The sequence below is a fragment of the Ostrinia furnacalis genome, unplaced genomic scaffold, assembly GCF_004193835.3.
Source record: "Ostrinia furnacalis isolate ACB-3 unplaced genomic scaffold, ASM419383v2 OfSCF4936, whole genome shotgun sequence".
NCBI lineage: Eukaryota > Metazoa > Arthropoda > Insecta > Lepidoptera > Crambidae > Ostrinia > Ostrinia furnacalis.
The window spans coordinates 362,081-385,822 of record NW_021135175.1 but is presented as its reverse complement, the minus strand read 5'-3'; the positions used below and the strand labels follow the sequence as shown (position 1 = coordinate 385,822).

Below are 23,742 nucleotides of genomic sequence, written 5' to 3'. Positions count from 1 at the left end.
AAAGGTTACAATTCTACGGCTCTATAATTGAATCTTCGTTCACGTCAGTGGGTGTGCAGTGAAAAATGCATCTATTTGTGGTACAGTACAGTCCGCTAAGCTGAGTCGCGCCCACTGGCGTGGGAAAATCGAATTTCCTGTCGCCTGTCAACGGTTGTGGCGGGGCGGAAAATATCCCAAACATACGACAGAATCGGAGCCTCGTGGTCAGCGGGCTGAAATGAAAGTCGGGTTCTATTAGATTGTAAACATTAATAATGGGGCAAGGAAACCGTAAAATAATTTAATATTGGTATTGAAACTAATATCTAAAAGTTGGGTAGTAAAAGACAATTATCAGATTATTCCAAGGATCTTAACTTGATTTTCATGAATAATCCTGAAAACATTTTTTCAGTTCTCTTTTTACAATTGGATTTTAGTGGTTTTGAAATCCATAATAAATATCGTTTCATTTTTGAAATGCAAGCAATGAATACCAAAATCATTGGTTCCTAATGTTAGGTACAAAATTTAGGCAAATGGACTTTGCCAACCAAATGAATAATTAACATACAACCAAATTGACTGATTTTATTTCCATAGTTTACTTTATTATACATTTTATTTAGCAAAAAGTACTTTTACTAAAATAATAAAAGAGCTTTGATTAACTCGAATAAAAAATCGATTACATTAATATCGGATGCTTCGGTCAACAGAGCAAACACTTCGCGGCTTGAATGCAGCCATCTTTGCGGTCCCAATATGCAATAAAACGATGCTGGGAGGGATTGCTTCAGTCTTTAGTATATCGTAACGTGGAGTAGCATCTAATATTACTTTCTTAATCGATTACACCATAGCTGTTTTATTGTCAACGTTAATTTTATGGGCCTTAACATCTTTAATTGATGGCATCTTTTCTCCTATTGTCGCATCAGTCAATTCCGAGCAGTATAGGAGCCAATTTTTGATAGTCAGGGTTTTATGTGGGGATTGACTTATTATCTGATAAAGGACAGTTTATTTAAAAGGATATTGAAAATTCAATTTTCTCTTACTACTATCAAATTATGTGATAGGATCAAACTTCGAATTAAAATAAATGCAATATTGAAAACGCTTTCAAACAACTATTTCACACGACTACAAAGGACAATAAAAATTTATGACATTATGAAAATGGACGTGCATTTAAAACGAGTGTGGGCAACTGCAAAAAGGCTTTTCTTCTTTTACTCGTTCTACCAAATAAAGTTAAAAGTCATTCGGTAAAAGCTTCTTCGTGTTTTTCCTGCAATACTAGTAGACAATTGAGGTTCGGCCAAACCAACGCGTGCAGCCTGCGTGCACGATGACTATGGCGATGCGATCAGATGTCATGTATTAATTTGTAGCCATGAGTTCACATCAACGCGTCTGTCATGGACATGTCAGCAGGACCGCACACGGTAAATTGTATGACAACTGCGTCGGAACGAAATTGACAATTGCCTATAGTTAAGTATCCGGACTTGCAAACGCACGACAAACGCACGGCAAACGTCTAACGTCTAAATTGAAAGCGCCCTAAGTAATACCCGCACTACTGAAAAGTAGGGTAGGTAAAGCTGACTGTGCAAAATGAAACTACCTTCAATATTGTTAATATGATCGCCACTTTAGTTCCACATGTGGAGTAAAATGGTTTTTACGAGAATCCTTATTAGGCCATTACGTTATTATAACGTTAATTTGGTCTGTAACGGTTATAACAATAACGTTAATTTATCGCTTTCATTAATTTGATTGCGCTGCTGTTTTGTTGCTTTTTGGGTATACTAAACCTTTATGACAAACTAATAACAAGTAGCCTGTGACAATACATTTTTTTACAATATTTATTTATCTAAAAGGCACTACCACAGAATACTATTCAAAGCAATTACAAAGATAGCATAACTAGGTTTCACATTTAAATTATATTCCTATAAATAACAGTAAATTAATTCAAATAATTGTATTCCTTTCCAATAATTGTAGGCTAAACTCTAAATGATACTACCGCTGCTTATTACAGGTCTGCGTCTATATAAACTTTCAGAACAATACAAAGTTAAATCTCAAATATTTGTAATATTCTGTAATATTAGACATTCTATCCAGACGAAGCTTTGCATTTCATTCAAGTTTCATCGCATCAACGAGATGAGATCGCTATGAAATATTCGTCTATGTATCTTAGTCAGATTTCCCGTTTACACTTCCGCCAAGAAAAATGGTAATCCTGCAGAATATACAAATACTTGCAGCAGGACCCGACCCACATAGTTTATTTAGGTCATCATGTACTCCCGACGCCATAGCGTAGTCCCGGAATTTCCTGGTCTATTGATTTTTCATGAAAAAAAACTTAATGGAGCAAAAAATATGACTTTCTAAACTTTTTCGTTATTTTATGAAATTCTGAGACCGCGCGGCAGGGCGAAGAAAGTATGTAAAATCAAGATAAATAAATAAAAGTCCGTAGTTCCTTGAACATCGGTATCGTTAGGTAGGTATATGCTTAGGCTGAGTTGCACCACCCAACTTTGACCGTAACTTTGACGATAGCCGGTGTTTAATGTGTGGATTTTGACAGATTTTTGACGTTGGTCAAAGTTAAAGTATGATGGTGCAATCCAGCCTTACTGTTTAAGTGCAGTTGAATGTTCTTCTAGTCTGCTTGGTTTCTATCTTGCCTTGAAAACACAAGGAAAAGAAACAATATGCCTTCAAAGCTTACAGGTAAAATGTTGTCCAGTAACTGTGCACAACTAAATTATGAGCTTTGAAGGGAAACATAACTTTTGTTTCTTGATGTTAACTTGTTCTGAGTATGGATTGCGTTTGGCATTCAGCAGATACTTTTCCTTGACATATTTCACGTGAAATGTTACTCGTACAACATCGGTAAAACCTGTGTTAAAGTTTGTAAGTACAGACACAGATATCAGACGTTTTCGTTGCATAGCACCTTGAATAGAACAACATATCTTATTTCAATAATGATTAGTTTCGTACATTGAAATGGCGATAGTTTAGGTAATTAGCTATCTATATGTTATATCATTATGTTATGGAAAAATATTTTAGAAGTAGAGTACTGACTGTACTGTATTATCTAAGTAGGTACATTAAATGTATGGAATGATTTTGCAACAGTAGTATTATAGTGTGCTGTCGGCATGCACATTATTATCAAGAAAATATTCTGAAAAACGCCAAAGAATTTTCATTGTTGCACGCGGGAATATTTTCATCTGCCATTTTACGATCGCGAGGTAGTATCCTCGCTATTTTGTTAACAATAGCTTATTTCCGAGCACATGAGGCCAGCTGCAAAGTTGAGCGGTAGTGCTTTGAGCACGAGTCAACAATGTAGCGAGTGCGGCGATAGTCGGCACCTCTCAAACAATAGTAGCCAATATCCGCTCCGCTGCATCGGACAGCGTATGCAGTGCGCGCAAAAGCAGCGAAATAGAAGCACTGGTTCATAAACAGTAGAAAATATTGTATGAAGATTTGCTGCTGAGTTTTTCAAGACTTAAAAATGGGCTTCTATTATTTTCGTGACAAACCATACTTGTTTCACCGAGAGACATATGTCATACGCCCGTATTCACAAACGATGCTTGCTTAAGTGAAGCAGCAAATCGAACGCACAGCGTGGAATAGAGCTCTGTGATTGGTTCGTGTGTCATCCTGTGCGTCCACGCGCACTGTGCGAGCTCATAGTAATGTTTGTGAATACGGGCGTTAGGACACAGCAATGCTTATTCATCATTGTGACAATCTAGTTTTTATACCAAATATTTACCTTTAGGTTTAGTATGTATCCACACAATTTCAAGTCAAATTCAAATTCAAGTTCCCGGAAACATGTAGGTACGTACAGTTTTTCCAAAGCTCGTGCTGAACCTTAAAAAGCTTCCCACGTAAGTTGCTACCTGAAACTCACGCTTAATTGAAGACTGAATATTAATTAGGCATTTCATGTTTTTCCGACAAATAATAATATCATGAAAATTAGAAAGTAGATCAGAATGAGTTTCGGAGAAATTTCGAACTTCAGGTGGATTTTGGTAAATGTACCTACACTGTTTATGTATCAACTAACAGCTTGATTATAATTATCTGGTAATGATAGATTATAAGTATTTAAGTAGCATACAACGAGTCTGTTCCGTCTAATACCCACTGATAGTATTTTAGAGCAATTATTTAAAGGCATAGTCGTATGAAAATTACTATGAAAATGATGACTACGACTACAATGAAACAATTTTGTGCATTACCCACAAGTTCATCCCACGTTGTAGATTCTATATCGAAATTGCCGGTCGCTGTTGCTAGAAACTAAAAGTAGTTACTGTAGTTTGACCCTAAGGGGCAATGTTGTTAAGCTGAGGTCAATATTGTGTTAAGCTGTAACTTGGTCCATAGACAATGGCCCAATATTCGCTGTGCTACAACACAAGTACCAACACTTGGCGTGTGCCTTTGTTGCATGGACGTGAACTGTAGGTACGTTAGTTCGAAGTTTTGATATGGGTAGTTATTATTAGTGGTAAAGTAGGTTAGTATGCAAGTGTTTTCTTAGGTCATTCCTAAGACTATTTCTTACCAAAAGTAAAATTTATCACATCCTATCACGAAAAATGAGGACTTTACAATATCTTCGTCCATATTTCATCTCTTCAAGTATTTTGCGACATTAATTAGGTACCTAATGGTGTTTTAAAAACAATAATATTCTATTACTTACTTATATTTCTTTTTCATCGAAGATTAAATGATTCGTCTGTTTAGGTGCAAGTCAGAGTGAAAACCTTGCAAACAAACAAACAAAGTTATTATCGCATTCACACATTTTATCCGACCTCAACTTACACAGTTTTTATCTGCTCAGTCGTAACTACAACTCCACGTTTCCGTAATAAAACTACACTATTCACATACTATAAAATAGGCCAAAAGTTAGCGTTGCCTTTCCTATATCGATGACATGGTTTCCCCCCTGTTTTCCTTTACAGGCGCTCGGGCCTATATCCGGCTTGATGCACTTCGAACGGTTATACCGACCGTTTTATTATAAGGAAAATGCCTACTAGTAATTTATGAGAGACTCTTATATGGTACAATAAAAATACGAGTCATAATAGTCGTAAATCAGAGGCGTGTTTGAAAAACAGTTAGGAAAATAATAGTTGAGGGAAATTCATTATTTAGACCACGGAAACACTTTTTTGTAGGTATCCTCTAGGATACAACTATTACTTTAGGATTGCAACAATGCTTCGGTAGATGCATGCTATTCATAAGAAAGACTAAGTTTATTCCGGCGCTTCTTCCTCGAAACGCATAAGGAAAACAGATAATAAGACATAAAGCTGTTGTTTAAACCGTACAAATTTCCCACAGACGAATTATACGAAATCTATAACATAATGTCGGTTAGAAAACTATATGTCCTAGCATCAACACTTAAAGTACATAAAACCATGACATACAAACCCGACTTGATGACTGGTAGAAGACAAAACAATGTGATACCTATTCCGACTTGTAAAACTGAATTCGCCAGACGGCAATTTTATGTTCAGTCTACTTTTGTATACAATAGATTGCATAAAAGACTTAGGAGGTAGGAAGCCATAGTTCCTCTGTAGTTGAAGTTCCCTTCCACCTTCAGCCTAATCATCAGTTTCCACCAGGTGTGATGAAGGGCAAGAGCTTCCTCGTTGAGATAAAAACATGTTCTGTCCAGTTACTGCTCTAAATCTGTTCTACGTAATGTAAACTTAGAGGATTCTCAATATTAATTCACTCCAAGAAAGTCAAAAACATGTAACGGAATCTCCGACTTACCACTTTAGTGGACCGATTACAGGAAAAAGTGGCCCATTAAGTACATGCTTTTTTGTATTATTATGAATGTTCAGGAAACGGCGCAGTTTTTAAAATCGTTTTGGACCTATGGAAGTTCTTTTTTTTACTTAAACTTTTAAGTTGAAAATTTGATAGTGTTCTGATAAAAGCATAATTTTAATGTTTCTAGCAAAACTTTTGTATCTTAAATCAAAGATAGGCCTCATTATCTTCAAAACAGTGAGGTCTAAAAGATAGGCATCTTTTAGACCTCACTGTTTTGGCCACCCTGTATGTAATAGGTAGGTATCATATACCTATAGTAACTAGGTATATTATAAACAATCATACCTACACTGAAATCGAAGCTAAATAACTTATTCGGGAAGTTTGTTCAAAGAAGTCTGTTGATGTCACTACTTACCTGTTTTCGACATTTAATTACGGTGTAATTTCAACCCTTATTATCTTGTTATAAACATTATTGATTATATCGACATGTTTGTACAAATAGGACCAGAATCTAAATAACAGATTTGAGAGCTCCTTTGCATGAACCCTTTCCACTATGTATGTAAAGTTTGTTCGCAAAACAACCTCTACTTTATCTGAAATGAAGGCAATAAAGTAACCCGTGTACTGAAAATATTTTTACGTTCTCAAAAATGTTCTTATACAATGTTAAACTAGAGGCATCCAGGCAATTTATAGACTACTAGCGGCCGCCTGCGACTTCGTACGCATGGATCCCGTTTTACCCCCTTAGGGGTGGAGTTTCGTAAAATCCTTTCTTAGCGGATGCCTACGTCATAACATCTACCTGCATGCCAAATTTCAGCCCGATCCGTCCAGTGGTTTGGGCTGTGCATAGATCACTATGTCAGTCAGTCAGTCAGTAACCTTTGAGTTATAAATATTTAGATTATAGTACTATTTATTTTTATATGTAGGTATGTTGATACTCCCGTGTTCGGATCGGTTGCAGTGCGTAATCATCACTCATACAAAGTTTACGGAACTGTGTGAATAGTAACTATAGTTACTTATCTATTATTTCGAATCACTTTAAAACTTATTGTTACAGGTCGAGTTCCACACCACAGAATCCGTGGTCACAGTGGATTGGGAGAACGGCTTCGTCGAGGCCTCAGCGAAAGACAACATCAACGTGTCACAGATCTTCAAGGAGTTGTTAGTGCAAGCGAAGGTGAAATACAATCTGTCCCCGGCGCTGCGGCGGCGGCGGCGACAGTCCCTGCCTACGGGGCCCCAGGGGCCCCCCGGGTCCAGTCCGACCCCGCCCGCGTCTTCCCACGCGCCCCACGTCCCGTCGCCGGCGCAGCTAGCTCATCTCCAACAGATCAGGGAACGACACAACAGCAAACGAAACTCGTGTGTCATCTCTTAAGTTTTAGTATTATTGATATGAGAGTGTAAAGTTGCTTTGGTGATATTTGGTAATAATAGCGGTAAAGATGGTAGTGTCAAAGATAGGGTTTTGATTACCTAGTATATTATACAATGTAATCAAAACCCTATCTTTCACTTTACCGTCTAACCAGCGTGTAGCGTGTGTGGAGTGTAAGCCAAATCCTCCATTTGCCTCTGGAAAATTGGAGAGGGTTGTTTTTCTGCATTGGGGACAGGATATGAACTGATGATGATGAATAATATAACAATAGCACAAGAGTCGAGATGATAATGTTATTGAAGCTCGAATATATCGCCAAAACATTTTACAGTCTCATCGTTCTACCAAATATCTACTTAATAGAAATACTTTATACGGAAATAATTTATCTAAGATTGATTAAGTGATAAGTTTTTTACCAATCATTCCTGTACTCGTTTTTAAAGTAAAGATGTCTCATATGTCTCTCTATATTAACGTTTTTCCTGGAAGCTCTTTCTTCTTACCCAGTGTTTTAAGCTTTTATTTCGCTTTTCCGATAAAAAAATATCTCCTCAGCATAATTGTTATTTCGATAAAAAGCTTCACTTTACTTTGTACTTAAATCATTCACTATCGAAGCTTTTTACCTCTCCAATGTTGTTTTTATTAATAAAGTTTCAACATCAAACTCAAAAGACAGTTTCATAGCATATTGCAAAAACTAAACTTAAACTTTTGATGCAAATGAAGCTTGCATTATGTCAAATTAAATAATCATTTTTCTAATACTTACATAAATATTCTAGGCACTAAACTATTTCTGATGTAACTTTAATTGAGTTTTATATTCCTCGTGAAAACTTTGTGGTATTGATCAAGAGGTTTTGGCCATTGAAAAGTAATATAGCGTGAAGGGTTTTTAATATTTATATCCATTAATGTGTAATAATGTGTATACCAATTTGTAGTGGTGAAAAATCTTCTTAGATGTCCTTTAAAGATGCCAATGCTAACATAAAAATGTACTTACGGATAAGGTTTAGAAATATTAAAGTTTAATGAACATTTTTAGGTGATGTTGTATAAAAGAAACGTGATATAGTTGAACGATGGGTATCCTTGTGACTGGTTTACTGTAAGTATTCGTAGTGTAATGATTTGGAAGAAATATTTATGAAATAAGTTTTATTTTATCGAAGGAAACATTACAGATACGTTATGGTAATACCAATTTGTCATTGAGCACAAGTCTGGAGATGTTCGTATATGAATAAACCTAGATAATGTACCTTAAATATGATGCAACGTATGGTTTGGACCAGTGGAAGCAGAACGCAGAAAAAAATGTGAAGAAATGAGCGTCAAAGAAGCAGGCGTAACTTACATTGTATTATATCAATTCATTTATTTCAATCGTACTACGCCAACGACACTTTTAATTCTTGTTCTTGATGTTAATATTAATAATTTTGTTTTCCGTGCAAACTGTGAGATAATATAACGTCGTAAATTAGCGTTCGGGAGACATGTTAACGTAATTAACGTGGAAAACGAACGTTGAACGTTTATATTACCCCTGTCTTTGACAGATTCTACATTTCTCTAAAATCGCATTATACCTTGTGTCTTTTTATGCAGTCCTTAATCATTTCTGGGTCTTTCTCCGGTACTATTACAAAATATATCTTATTACTAAGACTATCTAGTCTACTCTAACTTTTAGTCATAAGTATTGTATACTAAAGTATACCTTAAATTTTTATAAGCAAATCAATATGTCCATTATTTAGATCGGTAAACTACCTCTATAGATTCCTTCGTGGTCAACATATTTGTTGTCTATCAAAGTTACCTACCAAATCTTATGTAGAATATTTCAAAAATTGATGAGAAATTTATTTATTTTCTTATGAATACATTTATTAGGCGTTTCAAATTTATGGATGTGCCTTTTTTAACAAAACGTAGTTCTCTTAGTTTTAATTAACAATGGATAGATTTAGTTTTTGTACTGTGTATTTGTTTTAGGTGTTTGCTTCGTTTTGTTATCATTAAAACAGAAACCATTATAATTTGCCTCTGTCAAATAAGTTTATAGGCTGTGTGTTAGTATTTTAGGTGATATATTAGATGATAATTATGGTGATAGTTTTTTGAGAGTAGAATTTCTCTAATAAGAAAACAAAAATAAGATTCTTTGAAATACAACTAATCGATTTATGTGGTTATATTTTCCTTCAGGGAAATAAATATTGCAGATTATAAATAGAGATTTGGAAATAGTTGTTCTATGTTTCTTAAAGGTGTAATCAAAATGTTATGATAGTAAAGGATATACATAATACGAATAAAACAAACATTATGAATTTGTTGAATTCAGCACAGATGGATTTGAGAAATGTAGAGTGCATTAATTTCCTGCTAGATAGTGATGTTAATGTCGTAGAAAAATAATGTTCGTACATACGAATTGATAATCTAAAAGAACAGGCGTACATACGCCTGTTCTTTTAGATTATCAATGGAGCCAAGTATTTGAATTAAACAGTTTGGTGCGTTGTACTGGTGTAACATCTTTGACTTTCAATAAACATACTTCAGAAATTTAACAGTTTTTGCATGAATACATAATAAATGTTCTTTTTCAGACCCAAGCAAGTGTCCTAAAAAGCATGCCAAACCCTCACTCTGCGACAATCTGTGTATACTTGCTTCTGTCACGAGAAAAAGGAGTAAGAAATTAAACATTTTAATTTTCATTTTTCATATAGGTACCTAACGAGAGAATTGATACCTACTTCTTAGGATCTCCGTGCCCTTTATTTCGCCCATACATTTTTTTCGACTACAGGTGCCATATACAACGTGTCCCAGAATTCAAGGATAAGCCGACGCCACAGGATGGACATAGTCATGACTACATTAGGAGAAATAAGGAAAAAAATCTATCTCAATTATTTTTTAACTTACAGAATAAATTATGAAATTTGACGAAAATTGACACCCTTTATGATATTTTACTTTACCACGGCCACAATTTTTCAAATATTCCTGTTTTTCTGTTTATATCGGCAACTTAAGCAGTGCTGTTGTTTACCCCAACTCTTAAAACCCCCAGAATCCTTGCAGTTTTTTCACAAAAGTTAATAAAAATATGTTATTTCCTAAAATTTTGAACGATTTTTACTTTCTCCCAACACCAACCTCTAAGCCAAAATTCATCAAAATAGTAATATCAGCTTGTAACCGTACGCACAAATAGTTTGGCTGACAAATCAATAGGCACAAGTATTTACATTTCACTTCGCCTCCATTTCGCTCGGAATTCCGAAAGTTTTACTCTTGGGACAACCTAAACTTCAGCGCGGTTCAATATGTGGTTGCCGCAATTCACCTTTGACATATCGCCTTACTGTGTTCTAGGTAAGTAGCCAAGTGAGTTCTATTTTGATCAATGAAGTGAAGGCAAGAAATAACTCAACCCTTTGCTAGGGAATGTCACGTGTTATTCTTATTAACATAGACACAACTCGATATTCCTCACTGCATTCTCCTTTTAATTTTACACTGATCCTCTCCTATTGTTATTTGAACGAAACATGACGATATAGGTACGAAATTCAAATAAAATCAAATAGGTATATTTATTTGCATAAAACATGGTTAATTAATCAGTTGTGTGGTGTTCAACAAAAATGATGTTGGTATGTTATGGGTAAGTAGAGGTACTTACATTGGCTGTAGTGTAATAGACTTAATTTTACGAAACCACGGGTTCGAATCCCGCAAGACCAGATAAAAATTGAAATGAAGTTTACCTGTACGCTTATACGAGTAGGCCCCAACTTTTCGATTTTGCAGCAGCTAAGTTTTTCTAGTAGGTATGGGTACGAAACAGGAAGACCATGCATTATTGAGATAGTTCGGTAAACTAATGCTAATAAAAATTTAAAGCAACATAATACTTAACCAAAGTATCGAAATAACAATACTGTTTACATGACCTACAACAGGCCGTGTTCATATAAAATCAAATATGTCAGTTTACGAGCCACCGAAAGTTCGCGCTGTCTCGGCAGTAAAACTTTATACGAACAAATGCTGGCTTCGCGAATTTTTTCGTATCCCTTCCGAAGAAATACAACGGGCTTAGTATTTTGACACAGTCGATAAATACGATTTTCTGCCAAAGCAATTTTTGCTGGTGACACTTTTCGCTTTTGCACGCTTAGTTATCGGTGAAAGTGCATAGACTTGCTTTGAAATAGTAAAGTTTATTCCTTTGAAATAGTAATGCATAAAATACCCACTTATATTACTACGGATAATTCTGCCAGTACCAACAACCAGCTTGGTCAACTGGTGGTTCAAAAGCATCCATAAATAATGTTTAACAAACTTTTTTGTGTCACAACCTCTGGAAAACTTTCTGACACATTATATTTGAAGTGGGAGGTAAGACGTTTTACAATCTCAGTCTCGAAAACTGCAAGCTGGTAAGTGATTGGAGAGAAAGGTATAGGTAAGTAAAAGCACGATTATGCCACTTTTTTCTCGTCTTATATCGATCCACCCGAGCTGCCTAGCGTCTTTAGAACGCGCGGAAATCGAATAGAAAAAAAAAACAAGTGAACAGCTAGCCGATTAATAAATCGAGTTCGTCGAACCAGGCACCAGTGAGTGTTGCGTTAGAAGCATCACTTGTTGCGCAGCGCCGCGATCGATACGCTCCCGCGCGCGGCGACTCCTGTCCAACGGGGCTGGGCAAGGCGCTTATCTATCCTCGATTACGCCCGCTGGAAGGGTGACGACAAGTCACGTGATTAGGCGATAAGACCGCTCTGTTTCTGATTAACACCAGGCCCTACGAAAAAGCTGAAAGCGACATAACTTAATTTGCTGATAAATATGAGTAAATACATGTATTCATACTATACCTGCCACGGTAAGTTGAATAATATAATTAGTGTATGCCTACCTACCTAGATTACTACGAGTATCACGAGTACGACATAACTATCGAAATAAATATACCTTAGCTTAGACAAATTGTGAAAACATTTCTTATTCTCTTTGAAAGCTCATCTATTAGCAAAACAAAATCAATCTCAATCCGTCAGTCATTAAGGTGCTAATAGACTACATTTTGTCTTCCAAACATAAAAACGCACGATAAAAAGTAAAGGCAAACATTTCCAGACGGCCCGTAAGTAAACTCCTAAGTGGCATTGTCAAGTTTATGAGGCCATAAATCGCTCAGAGGCAGCATTCAGCGAGGCTCACTCCTCTTTAATGAATAAAGCGAGAAATCATATCTTGAAGCTATATTTTACACTGCTGTAGTCCAGTGGCTAGAGAGTGAACTGATGACTCTTAGGCTGAGTTGCACCGCCTTATTTTAACCGTAACAATAACAATAACCGGTGCTTTTTGATTGGAGTTTGATAGATTTTTTATGTAATTGTCAAAGTTAAAATAAGATGGTGCAACTCAGACTTAGAGGTCGTGGTTCGATTTGTAAGTGGAGCAGACTTGGTAAGAAATCTTGATTTGTTTGTCCCCAGTTTAATTAGGACATTGTGCTTGACCACGTTAAGCCGCAGTCCGATTAAGCTATGTCAGACAAGTCATAACATCTGACACCTAGGTTGTCTTGTCACCTCAGTTGTTGCAACTCAAAGATAGAATAGGGTAAAACTAAGCCTGCCTTCAACCACTTTCACTGTACTGCATAACTACCCCCTTATTAATAAAAAGTTACACCTAGGATGAACACTGGATTAAAATGACATTACCATACTAAATAACAACTTAAGCCAGAATTAAAGTAGGGTGTAACTTTTATTAATAAGGGGGCTATAGTAGGTAAACAGCGGCAGTGTTACGCATGCTTCAGCATCCTACTAACATATTGCTGGGGTAAATTGAACTGATAAACAAACAGCAATTTATCACGGACGCGACTTGGAATTAGCCTCGATACAATTATTAAGATTCACAGCACGATCGGCAAACTTCACGAGCCGACATGAGACGTTCGAAGTTCTATTGATTTGGGCATGATACTGATTTGACGAATACGAGCAAATTGACAGGTTCGAAATCCTGATTGTTTTCGTATAATTTATATGCCGGTAATTTATATTCAACGGTCATGTGCTACATATTTTGACTAAGGTGTAGGTAGACTAGTCAGTAGCTTGGCTCTATATGTAGAGTCAAGCTTAGATCTTATAAGATCTAATAACTTTTTTACAATACGAGCTTGGCACCATTTTATATGAAATGTCTTTGGTGGGACATATTTATGTTTTAGCATTTTGACACATGCTACTTATTTAAATATCCTATACATTGTGTAAAAAATAATGAAAAACGTGCTACTGGAACTTCAAAGGGTAATATCACAATGTACGTTGCTTGTACACGTCTAAAATATTACACAAAATTTTTGAGATATGAGAGAGGCTTTCTACGGTAGGTAGGTATTTAATTTTGTAAAAAACATTTTGTCTCTTTGTTTTGGTACGAGTATTTCTTATTAAGTAAAAATTCCGTCAACATATTTATAACAAGATTCATTAATATAAATACAATAAACAAAGCACAGATTATAATATTTTTTATTGTATTTTTTCGCACGTACCTACCTATTTATTACTTTTGTAAATAACTGAAAGTGAAGAAGATTTTATGATCATCCTGTATTATGTATAACGTACTAAAGTCCTGACAATGCTTTTCCTCTTCACTAAACACCAATTGGATCGACGAATATGTTATTTGTCATAGGTCAACGGGCACCAATACGAGTAGGTACAATCGATGTCGACAGATTTCAGATACAGTACAAATCCCGCACGGCATCTTAAATGCAAAGATTTTTGGAGTCGACTGTACCTACATGAAAATGCCAATAAAATAGTAGTACAGAGAGTATGTATTTAAAAAACTTGTCAAATTGTCATGGGCGATTTTTCACGTAAGAAATAGATAAGTACATAGGTAGGTACATTTTTTTAAGAAACCTATATGAATAAATGTGCTTGTGCGTGTCTCTGCAAATGCTTACTGAATCAATATTTACTATGGCATCTTTGAACTGGGTGTGTGATATAAAATTCTATTAGTTTCCGTAGAGCAGATGTTATCGCGAATGTGTTGCTTATTTTAAAGTTCAATACAAAGTGCAGACACATGAGTTTCCTGAAATAAAACATTAAGATTTAAAAAAGGCCATTAAGAGAATATGAGTTTCATGAATAGTAATGTGCACTTTACAAATACTTTTACCTAAGTGCATCGAACGTATTAGAACTTTTTGTGTCATTTCTTACACAACTATATCATTTTTAATTGCCAAGATCATGTAAGTTAAAAACCTTTAATTTTAATGTCGTTAATACGAAAACTTTAATAATAATAATAATAAAANTCAAAACCAATAGATCCCAGTTGATACTAGTCCTGACTATAAGCGTAATAAAATTGTCAAAATTACATGAGATGCTCCTTATATTTTGTGAAAGTATGTTAAGAGTGTTAGGTGCGCCAAGAACAGTAGCCTGACACTCTTCTTGATATTCACTTTGATATTAATTTACCAACCTGTCATTCACACCCGTGGGTGAAAACAAAACAAGATTGAATTTACGTTTAAAGCGATGGGAGAACTTGATCAAACAACAGAAATAAGTTACCGGTTGCCATAATAGCGAACTTTGTGCAAATATTTCAAAATATCGAGCGCCATTTTGTTTACCTATCCTTTAATTAAATTGCCCTTGTCAGCGAGACGGCTCGCCGCCTCTTCGTTATGCAATAATGCCTTTTGGACAGGCCTGCTGTACTCGCTAGCTTAGATAGAACAGCTAGCTTAACGTAATCGATATCCGAGGTTTTTTTGGGATGGATTGTTTCATTTCATAACATAGTGGTGACAAGGACAAAGACGTCAAAAATTTTGCCACTTCATATTTCAATGGATATTTTTACTTTGATTCGCTAGTTCATAAAATTAAATGATAAGTATTAAAGTAGGTACGGTTAAAAAAGGGAGTGTATATTTTGAAACTCTGCCTGGTGTGTTTTTGTTGTTGCTGACAAAAGTGATCTTTCTTTACTTACGTGTGTGAAATGAAGTTTTTTGCGTTGCTTCTTCTCTGCATTGGATTGGACTCAAAGGTAAGGCGAAAATTAACAATGTTGAATATTGTTTCAAATTCATTATCAACTTCTATCGGCATCGTAAATGTTTTCCTCGCACAATATTTGCTCCAACACTCAGAGTTGACTGGCTTTTTCTATTCAGGCTGCGGCGCTGAATATCCACGTGGTATACTAAAACACATTACCAGCCCAAACTATGTTAATCGCGGTCAAAATTAAGATTGCAGTTCCGCCCATAATTTATTTCAGTTTGCTAGTTCGCAAAGCCATTTGTACGCACTTTATTTCAGTTAACCTTAATAAAGAACGAACTGCTAGTTTAATTAATACCAAAGGTTCTGGAGCGAGTGTTATTAATCACCCAAGGTAAAACTTTTGCGTCCTGTGTCTGGGGGCTTTTATTTAGTTTCTAATTTGTGGGGACTGGGGACTATTTGAATCCATCTCCTTAATAATTACACTTCCATTTCCTTTTGTTTTCTTTTTACTTTTCTAAACAAAGGTTTAAAACTTTATTTTGTACCATATATTGTAATGGTAGTCGCTGGATGCAGGCCGCTATCAACCAGTCATTATGGAAATCATTGGGAGAAGCCTATGTTCAGAAGTGGACATCCTATGGCTGAAATTATGGTGATGATTGTGCATATTGATTCCTATGCTTGTGTATTAATATTAATAACTAGCTGACCCGGCGAACTTCGTACCGCCTTAGCGTAGAGATTTTCTTAATATTTTTTTCCGTAAGAACCATCCTTGGACTTCCACAAACATTTAAAAAAAAGAATTATCGAAATCGGTTCAGCCGTTCACACGTGATGCCGTGACAACGCGAAACGGGTTTCATTTTTATATATATAGATAACCGAGAAAACGTGATAGGATAGAAGAACAAGAAAAAGGTTTTCAGTAAGTAGATTCAGTCAAATAAGATCGTTGACGAGTGAAAACCTCGGGAGTACCGAAAACAAAAAAACAGGAGATAAGAAACCGTCTGTAGAGGCTCCTTAAGAGCAAAATGACGATTTGTAAGAACTATTTATTAGTCTAAAGAAATAAAGAAATTTTGACTTTGACTTTGACTTTGTCTCCTGAATATTTTTACGAGGTTTTCATTCAACTATAGATGGCACTACAATCATCCCATTCGCATACAGGTGAGCTCTAATTGTGAGTTGAGAGGTTTTCTTACTTACCTATTGCATTAAAAAGTGTTTTTCTTTTTTATAACAAATCGACTTACGAGGTTTTTACTCGTCAACGACGATAACCTACATCGAAACCTAGAGGAACCTCTCTCTCGCGTAATTGCCTATCACACTAACGTAATTGCCCATTGCTACAACCCAAACTGGTGTTGTGATCCGGTACAAAACCAGAATTACTACCAGAGTAGGTACTTATAGGTCGAAGTTTCCTTGCAAAACAACTTACCTACTCAAACTTCAGTTTTACCTACTAATTTAATAACTTCACATAATAAAGACATTTTTGGTTGATTGCCACTAACCTGAAAGGTCAAATTTTATCATTCATAACAAGTCAATAAAATAACTTTTAAATAAGTACCGGGCTCCAAACGAAAGAGGCTCAATTAAGTAGACCCGTGAATGTCACACCTACACACTACGCCAACAATAAATTCCCTTGGGTTAATTAATTACAAGTACCTGCTATTAATTTAGCAAACTGTCTATGTTTAGCCTACCTCTTCTCCTACATAATATTTTAAATATGTTTTGTAAATATCTTTGAAGTCAACAGCTGTGCACTCATAAGACCAGTAAGATGATTACGACTTAGTTTAAAAACAAGAGTTTGGAAGTCATACAAAAAGTTATCTATCAAATTATAATAGACCAAAAGCAAATGCAGTAGCCTGAATACTATGTGATCACACCAAGATGACTCCCAAGCACGGCCTGTTATTAACGCAGAAATTCATCTAATTGCCTGTCTGTCGTACGGAGAGCAGGGCAAGTTATGAGGCTCACCTCATCTGAAAGACGAGGCCAATAAGGTAGTCCCGATGCTCAGTCACTCACTTTCAGTGGGAGGAACTATGAGATTCAGGAGTTGAAGACTTTCTAACCACAGTCCCTACCGATCCTAAACCCTGACCCAAGGCAATTTAAATAAAGTACCTACATTTCTAAAAGGGTCCAACTGTAATGTAGTGCTGTTATCTAAGTAATGTGTAGTCATGGCAGACCCAATAACCGGCCTAGTCGTGAATATTACAAGTGCTGCCCCAGACACCATCTGCTGACATAAGCCCTCTGGGAATATATTTCCCGGCACTTCACCTAACCTGTTACATAAAAACGAATGAACAAGAAACGGTCTTGTCTGGACTTTCCCGGTAAAACTACTTAATGTTTTAAGCGTAGTTTTGCCCTTCAGGAAAGTTAATGACGTCATATGTGGCGCACTGCTGTTCACAGCTTGAACAGTAGGTAGTTGAACAATAGATAGACACTTTTCTTTGACAAACATTAGTACCTATTTTGTGCTGTATTGACGTCAACAGCAAAATGCCACGATTTTATCGTAGCTATGAGGAAGCAAATTTATTTAGAGACGTCACATGTTCTCTGTTAATGTGAGTATACCATTCGCTTTGGTAATACTCTGAACCCAGGGTTTGTAGATTAGAAAAGCACTTTTGTCGGTGAACCTATGGTTAAATATTCCTAATAAGGCATTTTTGACTTCGAGTTTGCAACTTCTTAATGAATTACAATTTTATAAGGACTTTGGGGGCTTTTATTAATAAAAGAAGCTACAAAAGCGTTCCAGTGAGATATTCCTTTGGGCAAAGCATGAAGGGTACGAAGATAAAATGGTACATTTACCCGAAACAGATTGTTAAAAATTTCGCTATGAATATTCATGGACGCCCATGCCTATGCCCACACTTTATTTTCATTCCGAATGTGGGCGTCCCGCTTGCTCATTGATAACGGCAAAACAAAACACACGATGTTAGACTTTGGCAAAAACAAGAGTTAATTCTGTTTTGAACTTGATAGGTATCATCAGCCTTTTTAATTATTTATTCATTTTTATTTAAAAAATCAATCCACGTGGTTTTTTGCGGGTGACAAAGATACCACAGTTTTAACCCCAAACTAAGGCATTAGTATGATTCAATTGAAACTGGTGGGTATTTAGTGCACTCCACGCATGACATACTTATGTCCAGTTGACAGCATAGCACCGTCATCATCATCATTACAGCAATAGAGTGTTCACTGCTGAACATGTTCACAACTGCCTTCCATTTTATACATACCTTTAATTTTATTTTTTTAGCAAAATCACACTTATTTTCATGAAACTTAATAGGTACTTAGGTATAGCACTAATTCATGTATGTTACAGACAGTTCAATTTCTTCTTCAGTTGTATTTTGTTTTCGTATTCTTTTTGATACCTAACTTGTTCATCTCGGCTGTAACTGTTCCCGTAAATCACCTCAGGCATTGCCCTCTGTGCCGCCTGTTGACTACGTAAACCCTAGGGAACTTGGTGGTACTTAACGTGTCGGCTCTTGTATACTTGATGGATCAATTTTATGTACACGCAAATGAAGTTTAAAAAACCATTTTTAAAATGTGCTCTTGTAAGAAAATAATTTTGAATAATTTATGAGTTTTAAAATCTAATTTATGATTTAATACTTAATTAAATGTAGTTTTTATTAAAGACGCAGTTCATGGCAAATATTTATAAATCGTAATCATAAGTTTTTTTTTCAAGTAACGGGCTCTATTATAATTTTACTCTGTTTTCGCAAAAAATATTTAATTATATTTATCAGATAATCAGGTACAATAAAGAAAAAAACTTTCGACCCGTTCGAACGTTCTTGTCTGGAACATGTTGTCCTGGCATTATTTTTAAAACAATCTTATTTCGTGAGAATAAATAACAAATGAGCGGTAAATTAAAAAAAATATACGCTCACTAACACATAAACAAAATACTTAACATCTTCGTACTTGTTTATTACGTATTCGTAAGTAATATTACTACAGAAGTAGTACAGTATACGCCCTTGTATTTTAGGTATATGATAAATGATGTCAATCGCATGAGAATATTATACTCATTCNGTTATTGTCTTTCTTACATAGTATTAAGAGTAACATTTTTCTATCATAACGAAATAAACGCAACACATGACAAGACAACCCTAGCGCGACGGCCGAGCGTGCGAGCGAGAGAGGTATGCAAAGCGAGGTACATACATGAGTTTACCTTCTGTTATATTTTGTGCTTATTTCCAGTAGACAGCATAGCACCGTCATCATCATCATTACAGCCACAGAGTGTTCACTGCTAAACATAGGCCTCCCATTTTATACATAGATACCTTCTTATATTATTTTTTTAGCAAAATCACACTTATTTTCATGAAACTTAATACTTAGGTATAGCACTAATTCATGTATGTTACAGACAGTTCAGTTTCTTCTTCGGTTGTATTTTATTTTCGTATTTTGTTTGATGTGTAACTTGTACATCTCGGCTGTAACTGTTCCCGTAAATCACCTCAAGCATTGCCCTCTGTGCCGCCTGTTGACTACGTAAACCCTAGGGAACTTGGTGGTACTTAACGTGTCGGCTCCTGTAGACTTGATGGCCTATAGATCAATTTTATGTACACGCAAATGAAGTTTAAGAAACCATTTTTAAAATGTGCTCTTATAAGAAAATAATTTTGAATAATTTGTGAGTTTTAAAATCTAATTTACTTATGATTTAATACTTGCTTAAATGTAGTTTTTATTAAAGACGTAGTTCATGGCAAATATTTATAAATCGTAATCAGAATTTTTTTTTTCAAGTAACGGGCTCTATTTTATTTTTACTCTGTTTTCGCGAAAAAAATATAATTATGTTTATACAGAACTTTCGACCCACGTCTTGTCTGGAACATGTTGTCCTGGCGTTATTTTTAAAAAAATCTTATTTCGTGAGAATAGATAACAAATGAGAGGTAAATTTAAAAAAAATACTCTCACTAACACATAAACCAAATACTTAACATCTTCGTACTTATTACGTATTCGTAAGTAATATTACTACGTAGTAGGTACATTATAATTTAATGTATACGCCCTTGTATTTTAGGTACATGATAATGATGTCAATCGCATGAGAATACGAGTACTTATACTTATTCTTGATATTACNACTCATTCTTGATATTACCAACATTAAGCAAAAATCAAGTAATTTCGTTTCCACGAATAATATAATAACTCAATAATTCACTTTGATCTCATCCGCGAAATGGGTCTCCAGATTTTATTTATTTGGCAGTTCAATGAAAATGATAAAAATCCAATCTTCTACTTAATTAACAAAACCAAGGCTTCCTATGTTTCAGAGAAATAAAATAGGTAACAGATTACTTATGCCTAAGGATATTACTACAAAGAAAAGTAAATTGTATTATTAAATAAAGAAAGGTATATAAAAAGCTTTTCATACATAAACCATTTACCTACATAATAATCAATGAAAAATGTAGGTACTAGGTACATAGAAAATTTCAGTTTGGCTCCAAAAAAGAGTTGAAAGCATATAAGCAATTACAACCGACCGTTTTAAAATCGCTTCGACTTCGGGTGTATTACATTCCACGCCTTTCATCGAAACACAACCAAAGAGTAAAAAATTTTCTCTTTCCATTGAATACATTTGCCGGCTAAAAGGGATATCTGACAAAATTGGATTTTCGTGTAAAACAATAAAACACTCCAAACAATTATGAACGATGCTCTTTAAAGGAATTGTTCGTATTCGATAAAATTCGTTTGTCACGCGAAACCGATTAATGTCAAAATAATGATTTTCATTTTAACGCGATGAATTTCCATTGAAATAATCGACGGCTATCAACGCGACAATAGGCGATTGATGGTCGTTATTCATTTTTATGGTTCCGTATCCTGTAATTAAAAAATCAAAACCCTTTTAGAACCGTGCATTTTCACACAAATAAAAAAATATCCTAACTAAAGATAACTGTATACTTAGCACTAATAAGTGTGTAAGTTGCGAGAAGTACATACCTGGATGAGGGCAGCGCAGAACTGGTGGTTGTGGAAATCCTTGGGGGAGGTCTTTACCCAGCTATGGACTTCATTTGGCTGAAACGACGATAAATGAGGTTTTATTGATACGGAACACATCAAGCTAGGAACATTTTCTCGGTTTATGCCAGATTTTATTATAGGTACTAACCGTTCGGACTTTATGAAAACAGAAACCGTACAAAGGATTCCAAACCACCCTTCAAAGCGATTCAATAATTGAAACATGAGAGTCTGAAATAATTAATTATAATATTTCGAAGTACCTAACGCCCTCATGACTCAATGGTGGATCCTTCGGCTCGGATCTTTTTGGGACTAAAATCTGACAGCATCTTATCTACTGAAAACCTTAATAAACATCCAAAAGTTGACGCATAAACGGAATATGACCTGCGAAATTTTATGAAATGTTTTAATTTAGCGACAGCAAACAACCTCACTTAAAAAGGATTACTTAGCTTCTTTATAAAGCCAACATCAAAATAATCCAGAAATGTTGTGAATAAAAAACTATAAAAATAGTAACTAACATTGAGATTGAGCTGTCTATGTGATCAGACATGTGAATAAAAGTAGGCGTACCTATTCATATACGAGTAGAAACATATTTTTCTGGTACCTGTCAATAAGCCAGTAAATACTTACAGAATAATTATTGTACTCGTACATTTTTAAATAAGTACATTGTACATATCATAAAATAAACTTGTACATTTTAAAGATACGTCTTCTGTATAGATTTAATGATTTATTAGGTAACAAGCGTCAATACTCTAAGAACCTGCGATATGCTAGTATTAGCGCGCTATACAAGCAAATACCTAAGGCAAGGCATTTGAAATCATTTTCGAAAATTGTGTAAACAACGGATTGAAATCAAGGTAGCACGTTAGTGAATTTATATGGATTTCTGTAGTAGTCCGAATGTATTTCAGTAACTTAACAGACTGTAAGTAGTTACTGCGGACACCTCATGCATATTATTATTTCAAATTATCATGCATTTAATAACCAAGAATGATGAATTCACGTCGTCACAGCAGTATACAGTTCTGACACAATATAAGAAGGAGTAGAAGTTTACAGACTGAATTTGACAAGAAATCACATTAAACGCGCTCTTCAATATTCGAGTATTAATTAAACACAAGGTATTGACGTGTTTTTGACGTGTCGAAGTAAGTTTATTCTCAGCACAGAGCAATATACCTTAATAAAGTTAAATTACAAACAACGAAGCAATTAATAACAAAGTCCTGCCACTAGGCATGTTGACACCATCAATCAACCTTTCAAATTGTTTCTCTTTAAGGTTTCTATTGATTATAATTTATCAAAACTGGGACGACGCGACACTGTTTTTGAAATCAATTGAACAGGTTTATAATGATTCATTATAATCTTTATAAAACAAACGGTGATAAACAAAATACGATCTAGGTATAAGGTCTTTGGAATGTAGTATGCTGGAGTAAAACATGGAATTAAAACTAATGACAGTGGGATCATTTGTCTGATGTAATGTGTCAAGTCGAGATAGCTTAACTGACGTTTTGCATCATGACTCAATTCAACTTAACACCTCAGACAAATACATTAAGGCTGGGTTGCACCATCTTACTTTAACTTTGTAAAAAATCTGTCAAACTCCATACAAAAACACCGATTATCGTTATAGTTTGGTGGTGCAACTCAGCCTTAATCATTAAACAACTCAGCCTAAAGCAGTATCATGCTTAAATGGAGGCTCTATAATTTGTAGAAGACTTGCAAAGAATAGCATAAGTAAGTAGTCGACTGTTAAAGAAGAATACTAATTTCACCAGCTCCAGGCGACTTAAATAGCATTAAGGCCCAGAACAGACGGTGAAACGCAACTGCAACGAAACTGCAACTGCTAGTTACTTTTGAGTTGCATCTAAGTTTCTGCCATAGCGTCCGTTGAGAGACCACATATGACGCGACCAGTTTGAAACTTTCAGTTTCAGTTTCATTCATGAGAATCATCAGATAGTTGCAGTTTCGTTGCAGTTGCGTTTCACCGTCTGTTCTGGGCCTAAGTGAAATGAAATGAAGTAGTTTATTCAGTACGTAGGCCCTTTCCAGGGCACTTATACACGTCCCAAATATAGCTTGCCCTACCACCACTTCGGGACAATACAATGGGCTGGTGCTGAGAAGAAGTATCCATTTCAATCT

The 23,742-nt window shown here is 35.4% G+C and overlaps 1 protein-coding gene across 1 annotated transcript in view; it reads left to right on the top strand.

Moving 5' to 3' along the window:
- LOC114360326 (ras-related protein Rap-2b) overlaps positions 1-7,887 on the top strand; it is a 36,289-nt gene extending 28,402 nt beyond the window's left edge. Inside the window, exon 3 of the mRNA XM_028315006.1 lies at positions 6,956-7,887. Coding sequence (XP_028170807.1) covers positions 6,956-7,279 — 324 coding nt within the window. The 3' untranslated portion in view covers positions 7,280-7,887. The remainder of the gene's footprint in view (positions 1-6,955) is intronic.
- Positions 7,888-23,742: the final 15,855 nt, after the last annotated feature.